General features: G+C 42.6%; 2 protein-coding genes across 2 annotated transcripts; both read left to right on the plus strand.

Annotated features, from left to right (window-relative positions):
• Positions 1-255: 255 nt before the first annotated feature.
• Positions 256-9,542, plus strand: sft2d1 (SFT2 domain containing 1). The gene is made up of 8 exons (XM_079280393.1): positions 256-477; positions 1,340-1,426; positions 2,391-2,473; positions 4,616-4,697; positions 4,953-4,988; positions 5,088-5,146; positions 6,945-6,974; positions 9,077-9,542. Exons 1-8 carry the CDS (start codon positions 412-414, stop codon positions 9,114-9,116), a joined length of 483 nt encoding a protein of 160 aa, XP_079136519.1. The 5' UTR covers positions 256-411; the 3' UTR covers positions 9,117-9,542.
• A 2,463-nt stretch (positions 9,543-12,005) lies between these two features.
• prr18 (proline rich 18) lies at positions 12,006-12,816 on the plus strand (the record flags this gene model as incomplete). The annotated part of the gene is made up of 1 exon (XM_079280849.1): positions 12,006-12,816. One exon carries the CDS (start codon positions 12,006-12,008, stop codon positions 12,768-12,770), a length of 765 nt encoding a protein of 254 aa, XP_079136975.1. The 3' UTR covers positions 12,771-12,816.
• Between the last annotated feature and the right edge of the window lie 1,154 nt (positions 12,817-13,970).

Genomic DNA, 13,970 nt, shown 5'->3' on the forward strand with positions numbered 1-13,970 from the left:
ACGTAAAGTCGTGCAAGGCACCAACAGCCTATCACACCCGAAATGCCAGCACGTTATCAATACAGTCCAACAAGAGCACAACATTTGTGCTCGTTTTGTTCGTACGCCGTTCATTGAGCAACACTAGTATTTCCAACAGCACTGGAAGGCAGCAGCAGTTCCGAGGAAGTGGGGGTGTTGAAGCTGATCTGCAGTCTGTTATTTAAACGCCTCCCCGTAGACGTTGGCCAACACTGGCTGCGAAAAAAACGATTCTAAGTCAGCACTTACAGAAAGCACCGTTCAGGAAGACAGGAAGTCAAACTTGTCACTTCTGCGATCAAAACTTTGAGACATAAATATCAGACGTGCAGTTGGAACTATAGACATTCTGCCTTCTCCCGCCCGTCTGCTCGCTAACAGCCTGTAGCGATGGACAAGCTTCGTCGTGTGTTAAGCGGCCATGAGGAGAACGAAGAGCTGGGTCTCACTGACCAGGTATGACAGCTACATGCAGCTAATGCTAACTCTGTGTCAAGTTACGTGGATAACATGTCATAAAAACATGAATTGTGTCTAGTCTCTTTTCCTGTCTGAGATTGGGCGTTGCCTCTCGGATACCTGCTTTCAACGTTAAAGTGGTTTGTTATCTTACAGTCAACGTTAGATAACTTAGCTTACGCTGGTTAGCTATATTATTAAGTAGTGATAGCATTTCATAGACATTGAGTTCGCTAACATAGCACTTTCGTTATCATGTTTCCTTTCGGAGTCTGTTTAAGCATACACGAAAGCTAACTTTAACTATCGTATGTTTCTGGCAGATTCAATAAATTGTTTTGTTTATTTACACTTTTTACACGCGTTCCCGATGAGGAGGACACTGGGTAAGATGCTGACTTGAATACTGTGTTTTTATATTGTGTTACATGATTGTAACTCTAACTTTGCAAGAGGTTAAAAGTAAAGAATTACAAGTTTCACTCTGGCACACCATAGTCTGCCAAGGTTGCAATTCTGCATTTTCTTGCAGATTATTCTGTACAGTTTGGTACGGATCCCTTCTGGGGTCACATGGTGGAAAAAGAAACTCAATACACATGAAGTCTTTTTCTATCATGTGACCCAAGAGGTGCTCCGTAGTTTGGTTGTATTGGTTCTTTTGCCTAACTTCAGTGTACAGAGTAATGCTCTCTGTCTGTAATGTAGACCTGTGCCGTTTGTGTTTAAAGATATTATTGTCGCTGTGTGTTCTCTGTTTGGCTCTAGCCAACATGGTTAAATCCCCAGTAGAAAGCCTGTGAGTCTTTCTGCGGGTCATTAGACTCGTCTTGTGACATCCTCCCATTGTTCTCACCAGGTCCTCGATGCCAGCACTCTCAGCTACAGCACCAGGTTGAAGTTCTTTGTCATATGCTTTGCTGGAGGCATCCTGTGTTCAATACTCGTGAGTGTCTCTGCCTTTCATGTTGGAAAAAGGCATCTTTTATGTTCTGTTGGACTTCATACTGACATTAGGAATTGCAGAGCATACGTAACAATATTACTGTTGTTGGGTTATGGGCCAAGTTATTTTTTTCTTGTACTATGTTTGATTTATAGGCATTATGAAACTCTCAAACTAACATGGCTCAGCGCAAATACCATCTAGACAAATTCCTGTTCTCTTGCACGCTTGCAGATGATAGTGACTGACACATGTCACTTACACTTTAATTAACACTTATAGGTTGCTTGCTGTCGGCAAAGAGCTGAAAGTTTCAGTTTGTAGAGCGTAGTCTGCAGTTAAAATGACAGGAAGTCTTGTCACTGGCTGCACTTGCTGATAACACTTTGAAGCCACCACATAGGGATTCACTCTGACAAAGCCCCAACAGAACCCATGTAGGCCTGGGTGGTGAAAGTCACAGAGTCGGGCGCGGAGCCACAAGGCTGCCCCGTGCTCCCCCTTTTCTGTAGAAATAAGCAATGTCCAGAATTTGCTCCTTCTGTGAGATGCAGTTGTTATCTGCAGGTTATTTAAATGTTCTTACAACCAACACTTGAGTAAAATGCTCCCATCTTTTTAAAAGCTTAGTCTAAATGTTATTCCTCCCATGGTGAAATGCACACTCTGTTCACACTCACAGCGTGACACTAGTCTCTTTCACTGAAAGTGGTCCAGATAGTGGGCATTCATGACACACAGGCAGCGAATCATTACAAAGCCTCCTATAGTATTTTGCCACTAGGGGAGCCGTAGAAGTCCTTGTTGCGTTTTGTTTGTTCCAAAAAAAATAAATGACATAGATGTAAGCCTTCAATCATATCAGAATCCAGGACTCATTTAGATACTTTCCACTTGTCCCTATTTTAAAGTTTGGTGACATTATTCTGTGTAGCTGACTGAGACTTCTTTGCTGTGTTGTCAGGGTTCAGCACTGCTGTTCCTTCCGAATGGATTAAAGCTTTTCGCCGTCTTCTACACTATAGGGAACATCGCAGCTCTTTCCAGGTAAGTCCAGCTCAACCTGGCCGGTCAGATGATTATGGCTCACTGCCAGGAATACAACAAATGATGAGCATCAGGCTCATAAACTCTGAAAGTTGATGCCTTGATGACTGACGCACTACTCTGTTACAGTCATCCTTTGCACAGCTACACATTTCTCCCAAGTTTTTGCTTGTAAACTGTTAATAAAGAAGACAAATCAAGTACTGTAATTATGGCAGTTATTTACCGTCTTACCCTCAGTGCACTCATCACCTGTGGCTCAGAGTTTGGAGGACAGTGCCTGAGGAACCATGAGATGTTTCTGATTTATATGATATATTTACATGATAAAGCAGTGGTGACTACTGGTTCTGCACCAGACTATAGGATTATAGCGAAAATTATAATCTCCATCATTTAATCAGATTAGCATTAGTATAATTGTACTGTTTTGTTTTGTTTTCAGTATAACGACAATCTAAATGAACAGAACTGCATTCGCAGTAACATGGCACTTAGTAAACCTAAACCTTTAAATCTCCTGAGACCTGTAATCACTACATGCATATCAAACAATGGTTAGACACTCTGTTTGCAAAGGGTTAATACTGCACCTAATCTAGTTCATTTAATTGTGATCTGTATTATTAGATAATTAATTCTGCCCTGTAGATTATTTGTATGTTGCTTGAAAGTCAGTAGGAGATTATTAAGGATAGGCTGATCAGTGAGAACAGACTTCCTGTCTCCCTAAACTCTTTGGTTTCTACCTGTCTCTCTACTATGCATTAGTGTTTGTTCTCTTATTATTATCTGTGTAGGAGCATTGCATACCAGGTTAATTCCATCCCAGTGACAGGCCATACTCTCAAATCTGTCATCACAGTACACGGCTGATATCTGATCTTTCTTTGTACATTATTCTTCTTTACAGAAAACTAAACTTGTCGCTGAGCCACAATGAAAGTGTAAAAGTCTCCTTTTTGTCGTGTGACATTAATTCAGCCAGTATTATAGGATCTGGCTGTGTGCTCTCATAATGCTGCAATATTAGAATGATGTTGTCTATCACTAGATATCAGCATCCTCCTGGATTTTACAACATTTTTGATTATTTAGTCTCGATAAGCCACGGGCTAAATCGAATCAAGATGTCTTTGACTTCTCTGACAGTGAACGATTGACGACGGCACTTTTTAAAGACTGGGCCGTCTATTGTCAGGTACCATATGTCCAGAGGGTTTAGGTGCATCAAGACACCGGGTCACCGTCTGCTTTCATAGCCCAGGTTACCGACCCAAACAAAGCCAGTGTCGTATATGAAGGAGCTAAATGCAATTTTCATCTTTATGTGATTTTGACTGCAAGGAGATAACACTACAGCATTGGTTTCATATCGTCAATGGTATCGTTGCTCCCTGTACCACAGTAGCAGCATGTGCGTGGATATCATTAGTGTCATAATGAGCGGTTGATTAAAAAGCATCCATCCCTCTCAGCCGACCGGTAGAAAGAGTCTGCGTCAACACGTGCGGCTCTGATGTCTCACCGAACAGACGCGACGCTACACAGACTCCCTCTGCCCACTCGGCTCCGCTGACTCGTCGGCGGGGAAAGCCTTTGTCTTGTTACATTTACTGACGTCACGCATGCATCGTGTAGGAGGTCTGAAATGTGTCACTGTGGTGTCGGGCATGAAATATTTACCTCTGATTAATTGCAGCATGGCGTGTAAATTTGGTTATGGCGGCGACACTCTTCTGATGTCAGTCGGAAGAGATTTGTTTGTGTAGAGACTTTTTACTGAAATCCACCATGACCAAAGGTTTATAGTATAAGATTTTCATTTACTGATGTTAGATTTATGGAATAAACACAGATTTTAGACCCTAAATATTCAATATTTATGGAGGTGTAACGATGTGTGTATTGTGTCTGTCACAGCTGACCACCAGGATAATATTTGTAGTTCATCACTTTCAAAAGTGCGACTGAAAACACCAAACAAATTCGACTTTAACTATTTAAACACACAGAGAGCTACAAAAATAAATGAAAACAAAACATGATTGCAAAAACATTATTGATTTTATCTTTTAAACCTTCTTGCTGATGTCTAAAAAGTGTAATTATTTTGTTTCTTTTGTTTTTGTTCGTGTACAGCACCTGCTTCCTCATGGGACCACTAAAACAGCTGAAGCGCATGTTTGACCCAAAAAGACTAATAGCCACCATTGTCATGCTGGTAAATACCGTGTGCTTTGCTGTTACTTTACACCTGAAGTTGAGCCGGATGCTTCACTCGGTCCTCGTGTTTTATCTTACTTACCTTCTATAAGAAGGTAACAGATGCAGTGGTCTCTCTGATTCCTTGTTGACATGAGGCCACGATGCGTTCACTTTGTTTCTGACTTCACAGATTTATTTATTTTTTGTTGGCAAATTTGTTGGCTTTTGTTGTTGTTAAGATGAGATAACCTTTCCTCTCTCTTTCCTTCAGCTCTGCCTTATCTTAACTCTTTGTGCAGTGTTTTGGGTAAGTAGTCAACGCGTGGTTTTTAAAGCCACTTCCAGGCTTCAGTGTGGTGTTTAACTATTCCGATTACTGTTTTGTGTGTTTTATTTTCGTCTACAGTGGCAAAAAAAGGGCCTTGCTATCATCTTCTGTATTCTGCAGTTTTTGGCAATGACATGGTAAGTGTGACCAGCCACCTCTCCGCTCTGGCACAGTTTGAAATTCATTTACTCATCACTCACACCTACTCAGCTGAAGCAGTCTTTCCGCTTCAGCTGCTTTGCCTCACAAAGTCTGTGAGTCGAGTTAATCACGCTGCTCTTGTGGCACGTGCACAAGTATTCAGGGTAGTTCAAGCTTTTTTTTACTTGACTATAAAGTGTAAATATCATAATTAAGATGCACACGTAAGATAAAAGAAAACCTCTGACTCTAGTTTCCCTGAGCGCTCCGTGACTCACCTGTTGAGTCAGTCCGGTTGTAAGAAGACTGGTAGGTAGGCTGCCAGGCGTTGTGGTACAGTAGGTCAGTATATTTCTGGCCTGTAGGGGAAGAGGTAGTGCCAGTGTGGATGTACTTGTAGACGTAGAGACAGACGGCTGTTACCACCTGTGTTGTTTACGCACAAAGTCACTGGCAGCTGTCTCTGGGGTCATTACTACTGCTAAGATCACGGGTAAATGGTTCATTGAGAATACATGGCACCCCTGGGTCCTCACGTACGTCAAATATAAACCTGATTAACCGTAAAGTCACAATAATGTAAATAACTTTTAGTTGCTAGTTTTAAGTCAGCACTTGTATGTTCATTAGTTTAAACATATTTGCGCAGCAGTAGCACAAGACATAGAACCCCCCCCCCCCCCCCTCATGTTGTGCGATGTTGATGCGTGCACTTTCGCTCTGCTAGCTTTCTCTGAGGCGTCGCCATGGTAACCAAAAGTCACACATCTCGAGCTCATTCTTAACAGACTGGGGGGGGGGCATAGTGCACAGTGCACTCCCACGCAGGCACTCAGACGTCTGTGTGAAGGTGGTTCTGTAATAAGTAGTCGACACATACCACACACACCGTGGGGCAAGGTCCAGTCCTCAGGCTGAGTTGTGTAAAGTGACCGTATGACACTGCTGACTCAGCACAGAGTGTAGCAGGAAGTGGGAAGTTAGTACAACACAGCTGCACTTCTAGCTTTTTAATGAACGTGTTTATTTTAGATATTCCGAACATTCCCGTGAGAGATGTTTGCGGCACTTCTAATAATTGTTAAAGCTCACAGACGAGGGCTTCCTGCTCACCGGTGGTAAAATACAATGGCAGTCAGTTAATCATTCAACTGCTGTACCAGATTCCTCACATATTTCAAATATATTAGCTGCTTGATTTGATTTTGCTTGTGCTTAACTTCAGCTGTAATCATTTCCAATACGGGGTGTTGTGCTCTGTTTGGCTGCCAATCTGTCTGAAGTCATTCGTCAAAAGATTACAGTGGATCCAATTCATCCACAATCACGTTTTGTTAACCCCTCGACGTCAAAGACCCTTCAGTCCAATGCTGACTGCTTACATTTTAACATATTTTACATTTGGGTAATAAGACCTAAATCTACTTCAAGACCTGCATTATTTGTGGTGTTATTTTATCCTTTTAATCTATAATCTCTTTGACATCACATCGTTACAAACGCATGACGTCATTCAGACGAGCGTTGTTGATAAAACGTGTGAACCGTAAGTTAAGATCCATGTTGGATCACAGGAACATGTCTTTGCAGTCGTCTACAGGACAAAGCTTTTGAAAAATGACACGTCTCATCGAAGGGAAACATTACACATTCATCACATACTTTGCGATATGAATACTAATGGTAATGTGTTTTATGAATATCTTTCTGTTTAGTTTGACCTGCTCAGTCTCATTATGTTCTATCTAAATGTCTTCTACAGGCAGTAACGTCCTTTGTGTTTTTCTGTTTCAGGTATAGCATCTCGTACATTCCATTTGCCAGGTGAGACGACTGGATTATATGATTAATGTTCTGTCTGCGTCAACTTTAAGGTGTCCAGTTATAAGTGTTGCTTACCGCATTCACTCAATCTATAAGAGCTTCCATTCTCAACCGTTCCCTGTCTACAAATGGAAAACTAACTGGAGAGAATACTGTGTGTGACCCCGTCAGTGGAAAGATGTTTTACATTTATCTCTAAACACTGTTTGCCCCAACCATATGGCTGTAACCCCCCCCCCCCCCAACAACAAGCAAATGGCAGCTTGTTGTTTCACGCTCCTCTGTGCTTTAGCTCTGTGACGCTATTTTGCTTCATCCATAATATCTAAATGAAATAATTTCCTGTGCCATAATGCTCTTTCAGCCAGATTTACCTCAATATTTATCTCCCAAATGTAGCTTTTATACGACTTGTGATGAGCTTATGTTAAGCTCTATAGGGTCGAAGCTCATTGCAACATTTTGATTAGATCAAGACCCAAATAGCCTGTCGTGCATCAGAGAAGAGGTTCAAAAACGTACTTGCTGTGTCTTTATTCTAGACAATGTGCGATATATATAGAGCCTAAAAGCACAGAAATCGAGATTTATTTGGTCATTTCTTCAGAGTGCAACGCAGTAAAGTATTTGAATTGAAAGAAAATACTCTCCTATACTCTGCTGTTCACTTCTCAAATCGTCCCATGCGGTGCACCACCTCAGTGCTTTCCTCAAACCGAGCACAAGGTGTGACGTTGTTTTGTCAGACCAGCTGTGAGAAGGGTTGTCTCATTTGATGAGAGGTCCAAAGTCCCCCGCTCCCAGCCCAAATGCCTTGTGTATTTGGGCGACCCTATAATCCATGCTGACAGCTGAGACATCCCATAACCACCCAGAGTCCCCCCTCCCCCAACCCAAATGCTAATAACGATACATAGCTGGGACAAAGACCTTTTTGCCGTGCCAGCCTTCCAAAAACCAAATTCCTCCAGATAAATTCTACTCTGACTGCCAGACCTTGAGCTGAATATTGAAATCCTGACGATCACTTATTTATGTCTTTGTCCTTTGTTGTTGTTTTTTGTCCTTTTTGTGTCAACACATTATTGTCCTCTCTCTCTTTAAGCTTCTTACTTTAATCCATTTAATTTAGATTTAATCATTTATCTCTTTATTGTTTGCCCTGTTGTAACGGAGCAGCATATTTTGATGACTGTTCTCAATCCCTCTGAGTTGAAGTATTAGAAAGCATTAGACTGCAGTCTCTGCCAGTCTGTGGTCAAACAAACCGTGATACCTGGTGAGCCACAACACCACATGGCCGATGGACTTGATCTTTTAATGTGTTTTACTTTGCTGCCTATTTATAACCTCTAATACCAAGGTACTGAAACCTGCTGCATGTGCACTTCCCACAGTGCTTCAAGGCTACTGTTTCGCTCGTGTTTAATCAGAAATGGGGGGGGGGTCGTCCCTGAGACTGATCATTTATTCATGACGTTTTTAGGGAAGCAAAATAGCGTCACGCCTCAAGTGATTATAGGAAAAACAAACCTCCGGCTGTACGGGAGGAAGAGGATTCTGGTGTTGAATGTTTTTTTGTTTATACATCAGAGGGACGAACCAAAGCATTTGAAGGAGCAGGGCTCCTGTCTGACCTCCCCCCCTCCTCCCCTCCTCCCTCCCTCCCCTCCTTAGACTGCTTATGATCCCCCCTTCTCCTTTTAACCTTGACTGGTCTCACACCTCCTCCACTGAAACTTGACTGTGGCTAGAGGCAAAGTCTGCATAGCAACACACCGATGGCAAGAGCAAACGGTGGGGGGGGGGGGGGGGGGTTGGAGCAGGCAACGACTGTCTGTGGTTACCATGGCAATTGCTCGTATTGCATCATCCCTCATCGTACCTGGAGGAAGGGAGCCCCCATCACTCTGAGCATGTGGTGCTTCCCCGCCTAAACACCCTCACTTATTCATGACGAGCCCAACCCCGATCATCTCAACAAAGGGCGGAAGTGCTTTTTGCCTCCGCTTTATTTCTTTTTTTTAAACGCTCTTTTCTCCTATTTCTTGTCGTCTTTGCATTGTTTATGATGATGGCTGTTTTTCTTTTTTTTTCTACAGGGATGCTGTGATCAAATGCTTCACAACCTGCGTGAGTTAGGACTCCTTAGGCCACTCTTTGAGAAGACTTGTCCTAATGTGCAAACTGTAAGAAGAGTAGCTCTGTAAGATATACGTCTGTGTTGTTTGTACCCTATATCTCCAGATTTTTACTGTGGCTCGTTTCATACTGTGAATCCTCGCTTATTAAGTCCAGCTGAAGGCCAATGACTATAATCTGATTACAACATCTTTTGCTTCTGATGTGGAAGAAATTAGTGTGTTTAGTGCTTAATCTATTTAAATACATCCCCATGTTTTTTGAGGATTTTAAACCACGTAAGTGCAGGGAATTCTTTTGAATGCCTTTACATTATTCATATATATGTCTATATATCAGTATTTGGTACATTACTGTATATGCACGAATGTTGTTCTAACTTCTCACACACAAGCATTATTAAAACACGTCTTTCTGTACAAGGCACAGATGTCTGAGGCTCTCGGGTGCTATTCCATGTTTATATGATTACTTTCCCTTTGGCAATTGAGACACTGCTTCATGGATCATCCACTGGAATATATAATATCTGCCTTTTTGAATTCCCCCCCCCCCCCCGCTAAAGACAGATTAAAAAAAGCAGCTCCTGTCTAGTCTGTCCATCTGTGTGTATTTGAACACACCTGCTCCTCTCGGCCCACCGCGTTACATGAACATCGCTTCTCTTTAAAGTTGCTTTCCTGCCAGATGTAGCAATGACCCCGTTAATTACGCTTCTCTGAGCATTGTGATAGTGATGTGACCTAATAACCCAGAATAGCTTGCGTCTAGCTCCCTATGTTGCTTTGGCGTGATGGCGTAGCCTTTGAGGATGTGGTTGTCATGACAACCTCCTCCAGAAAATTCATAAAACCTCAGCCTCCCCCCCCCCCCCCCCCCCCATCATCTGTGGTGCCGATGTTCACATTATCCTGATGAGGAGGTGTGCTTTGTTTCTTACTGTGTAGAACACCTTGGACTGGTAGATTTCTGGCTGATCTATTTTAAAACGGTCTCGTGCATCAATAGCTACATAGAGTCCCAGCACCCCGTCTCCGTCTCCAGGATGTGCCCGAGGTATAACAAACATGCCTCCTCGTCTTTCTGCTTGATGCGACTGAATAACAGCATTGCACTTCCTGTTGTGCAGCCCCCACATAGTTTCATTAGGCACTTTGTATAATGCTACGTGTTGGTGGTGGATTAGCATGGACAAAATCTCCCCTCAGTGCTACTTTTTTCCACCCACTTGGCAGGGACCCAGCAAATCCTTGAGCAATTAGTCTGAGGGATAAAATGACTGTGTGGTTGTTTTTGTTATCGGTTTTCTTTGCCTGCTATTTTTGGATTAGAATGAAGTTTGAGGATGAAGGGGAAGAACCCTGACCTCAGAAATCTGTTTCTGTGTATCCCAACGGTTTCCTTTTTATTACATCTCATCCATGATGTGAGAGGAGAAGGATCCCACGCCACCACAACAAACACCGATATAAAAACAAAGTCTGTGTCCCCTTCAGCTTAATGGTCCAGCGCATCTTTTAAAGAACTCTCCATGCCATTTCTTTTTTTTATTCCAATAGTGAGTCAGTGGCTGTTGAACTATTTTTGGTTTTGTTGGAAAATATTCTGCAACAGAAACACAACTCTCATGTAGAAAGTTAAACACACAAAATGTTTAAAGTAATGAACCACTAAGGGCCCAATGTTTTTCCTGCCGTTACAGCAATTCATTTGTATAATGTCAATTATTTCTTTCCTTTAAATCCCTCATGTTGATATAGTAATCACCAGCTAAATAATATATGGCCAAATGTTTCGCAAACTGCAAAAGTATGTATTCCTCGGGCAATAAACAGTCTACAAACTATAGATTTGGAAGCATTGTTTTTTCTCTTACACCTACACTGATTGAAACAAAATGACATTGAATCAATTGTGTAACGGTCTGCGTGAAAGTGCAGATATCAGCAAAAAGGAAGAGGAATCAATATTGACTGTATTCCTCTGGATGTCTTTCATGGCTGAAAGAACAACAGACCATCTACATACATCATTTAATTGATATTTGCGATATTGAATGACTGAAAGCCAATGACATGGTTTGTTAGTTCAAGGACAGACGGGGTTATCTTACAGCAACAAGGACCGAACAGTATCTTTATGGTCGTATGCGGTACATCTAGGGAGGTGTAGTCACAGCTGTACTGAAGAATGCAAGTTAGAGATGGAAAAATGCACATTTTGTGTGTTTCTCAACTTGTTCACGTTAACAAGCTGTCTTAACACGTGTTTTGATGTCGAGGCACATTAGAGTAGAAAAATATATAGGCTTAAATTGATGCAGTATTTTCTGCATTATTTCTTATTAAAGTGTAATTACTTGAAATAGACAAGATGTTTGTCCCCTTTAAGAACGACATATCTTCACCTGTGGTCACTTTTAAACGATATCCACCCACTCACTATATCACAATTTTTTTGCAGATGAGTGATATTTTTCAGGCTGATTAATATTAAACGATGTGGATGTGCATGTGGATCTAAAATGACCGTGAAACAGCAGAGAGGCGCTGTGAGAAAAGATGGGAGGACCATGAGATGGATGTCGCTCATCGCTTGAGGAAGTACTTGGAAATTATGAAATGACATCACCACAGTTTTTGCCTGGCTTTGTTTGGTGCTTCTCGTGACCACGCCTTCCTGCCAGCCCCACCATAAAGCAGCCAGGCCGTGTGCACCAGTTGAACTCCAGTCTTTGTGGACAACAGGTGCACTACAGCAGCCCCTCTCCACCCCGCTGTTGGATAATGCCCGCAGAGCGCCGCTCGTCGCTTTGCGCAGGGCTTCCCTCACCATCTGCACTTTGAACATTTGCACGTTTTTGTATCCCGATCACTTCCAGCCACAAAAATGCCTTTTCCACCCATCAGCCTCCACCAGCGGATCTCCTCTCCGGGCAGGGATCTATTCGGGAAAAAGAAAGCCAACGGAGTGCCTCCTCACACTGAGCACACCAGCAAATCCGGCGGAGAGAAAGGGTCCGATAAAGAGAAGCAGTCCACTTCTTGGACGTCGGCGAATTTAAGGAATTTGGGGCGAAGAGCCCAGCAAGAGAAGCGTAAAAGCTCCGATAAGAAGGCAGGTGCCGGTCAGGAGACGCAGGAAAAGAGCTCCTGGCTGACGGTACCAAAACCTCAGGACTCGTTCGAGAGAGTCAGGCGCTCCAGCTCCATGGACTCCGCCAGACACCTCAACGGCAAAGAGGAAGGGAAGAAGGAGATTCAGTTCACCCTCAGTCTCACCCCTGAAGCCATTCTTGTCATCCAGAAACGGAATCTAGAAAAGCAGATGATGGCAAAGCAACAGAAGTGTTGCGCTTCCGCAGACTTTCGCCACAGGCGAGTTTTTCCATCCAAAAAGACGCACGGAACGTCCAAAGGCTGCGCTCCTGTCGCCAAAGTGGAATGCGCCGAGCAGGACATCACCGCCATCGTTAAGATATCGCTGCTGAATGATCAATACAAGTACGACGACGTGGAGTATGAAGAAGAGGATGGAGACGTGGATGAGACTGTCGTGAGGAAATGTAAAGAGTGGCTCAAAGGGGTTGAAAATGCCGCTGCTTTGGGACAAGTCGACAAACTTTCTGCACTCCCGCACCTCAAAGGCTGCTGACACCTGACTTTTGAACTTTCTTTTTCTTTTTTACACTGCAGACTGAAGGAATGATGCACTCGTGAAAAGCGTGTGCCATTGTAGGCCCGCTGCGATGGCATCTTACATTTGAGTCGGCTGTTGTAAATGAAACGTTCGCAGGAAAAAAAATCCACTCCAGAGGAATGTTAATTTGTTTCGGAGTAATTTGCTTAGATAGATGTCACAAAAAAATTACAATTATTGAAGAAAATGAAAATAAGTAATCTGCATTGGACATTTGGCATTCAGCAGAAATAAGATATTAAAGCTGAATTGCAACCAACAGTGCTTCTTATGGTTCACAGGGACGTTGCTTTGCGAGTTTAATGCCTGTTCAATGTTTTGCTACAGTTTGAACTGAATACCTTAATATTGTTGTCCTTTGCACATGGTTTTTGTTTTCAGTGGGGCGCCTGTGGATTGGCAGTGGGGTTTGCGTAAAGGGACGTGAAAGCGTTCCTTTGTGCTGGAGAACAATATACGCTGTCAACAACAGGGCTGTACACGCGCCTGCTGCTGAAACCAAACTGGACTGTTTATTCTTTCCTCTAGTAAGAGGGTTATATCCTTTGTAGGGATTTATCAGCGATGTACAGTATTTAATATTTAGTCAAACGTTTTCTCAATTGATGACTTTATGGCATTTGAAGTAAAATTGTTGTTTTTTAATGATGCAAGTGTCACTGACCCTTTTAAATCTTTTTAAACTTGTGTTGTTGCTCTTGAATGATTCTGTTACATGATGCTGATTGGCTGTCAGAGTTCAGTTACCAGACTTTTTATTTAAAGGATCTTTTGTTGCTCCTGTATACCTGAGGCCATTTAGGCATTCGTGCTGTAAGCCTCTGAAATTTTTTTTACGCAGGGTTGACCAGTGTACTGAGGGGCCCAGGTGCACGATCCCTTCAGGAAATGACCTCCAGTCTGATTTACTTTTATCATATCAAACCAAACAATGCATGTAACTCCCAGAGATAAACATTATTGGTAAATATCTGAGGGGACAGTTTCACCCAGAGTGGCAGAACTATGTTTTGCAGCAAAGGTATTCCCAGTTTGAATTTAAGGCTTAATCCTGACATTCCCGTACTTGTGTGGTCCTCTCTGAGCTACAAAGAACCATGTTTTAATTCTATATGTGGTAATAAATGTCATACTACTCGGGGAGGAACAGCAGGT

Source organism: Melanostigma gelatinosum (genome assembly GCF_949748355.1).
Source record: "Melanostigma gelatinosum genome assembly, chromosome: 12".
Taxonomy (NCBI): Eukaryota; Metazoa; Chordata; class Actinopteri; order Perciformes; family Zoarcidae; genus Melanostigma; species Melanostigma gelatinosum.

Bases quoted from the DNA above. Each gene is read 5' to 3' on its own strand.
- sft2d1 (XM_079280393.1), top strand. From the start codon at position 412: ATGGACAAGCTTCGTCGTGTGTTAAGCGGCCATGAGGAGAACGAAGAG. The intron at 478-1,339 runs GTATGACAGCTA...TGTTCTCACCAG, and splicing joins AGCTGGGTCTCACTGACCAG to GTCCTCGATGCCAGCACTCT. The intron at 5,147-6,944 runs GTAAGTGTGACC...TTTCTGTTTCAG, and splicing joins CAGTTTTTGGCAATGACATG to GTATAGCATCTCGTACATTC.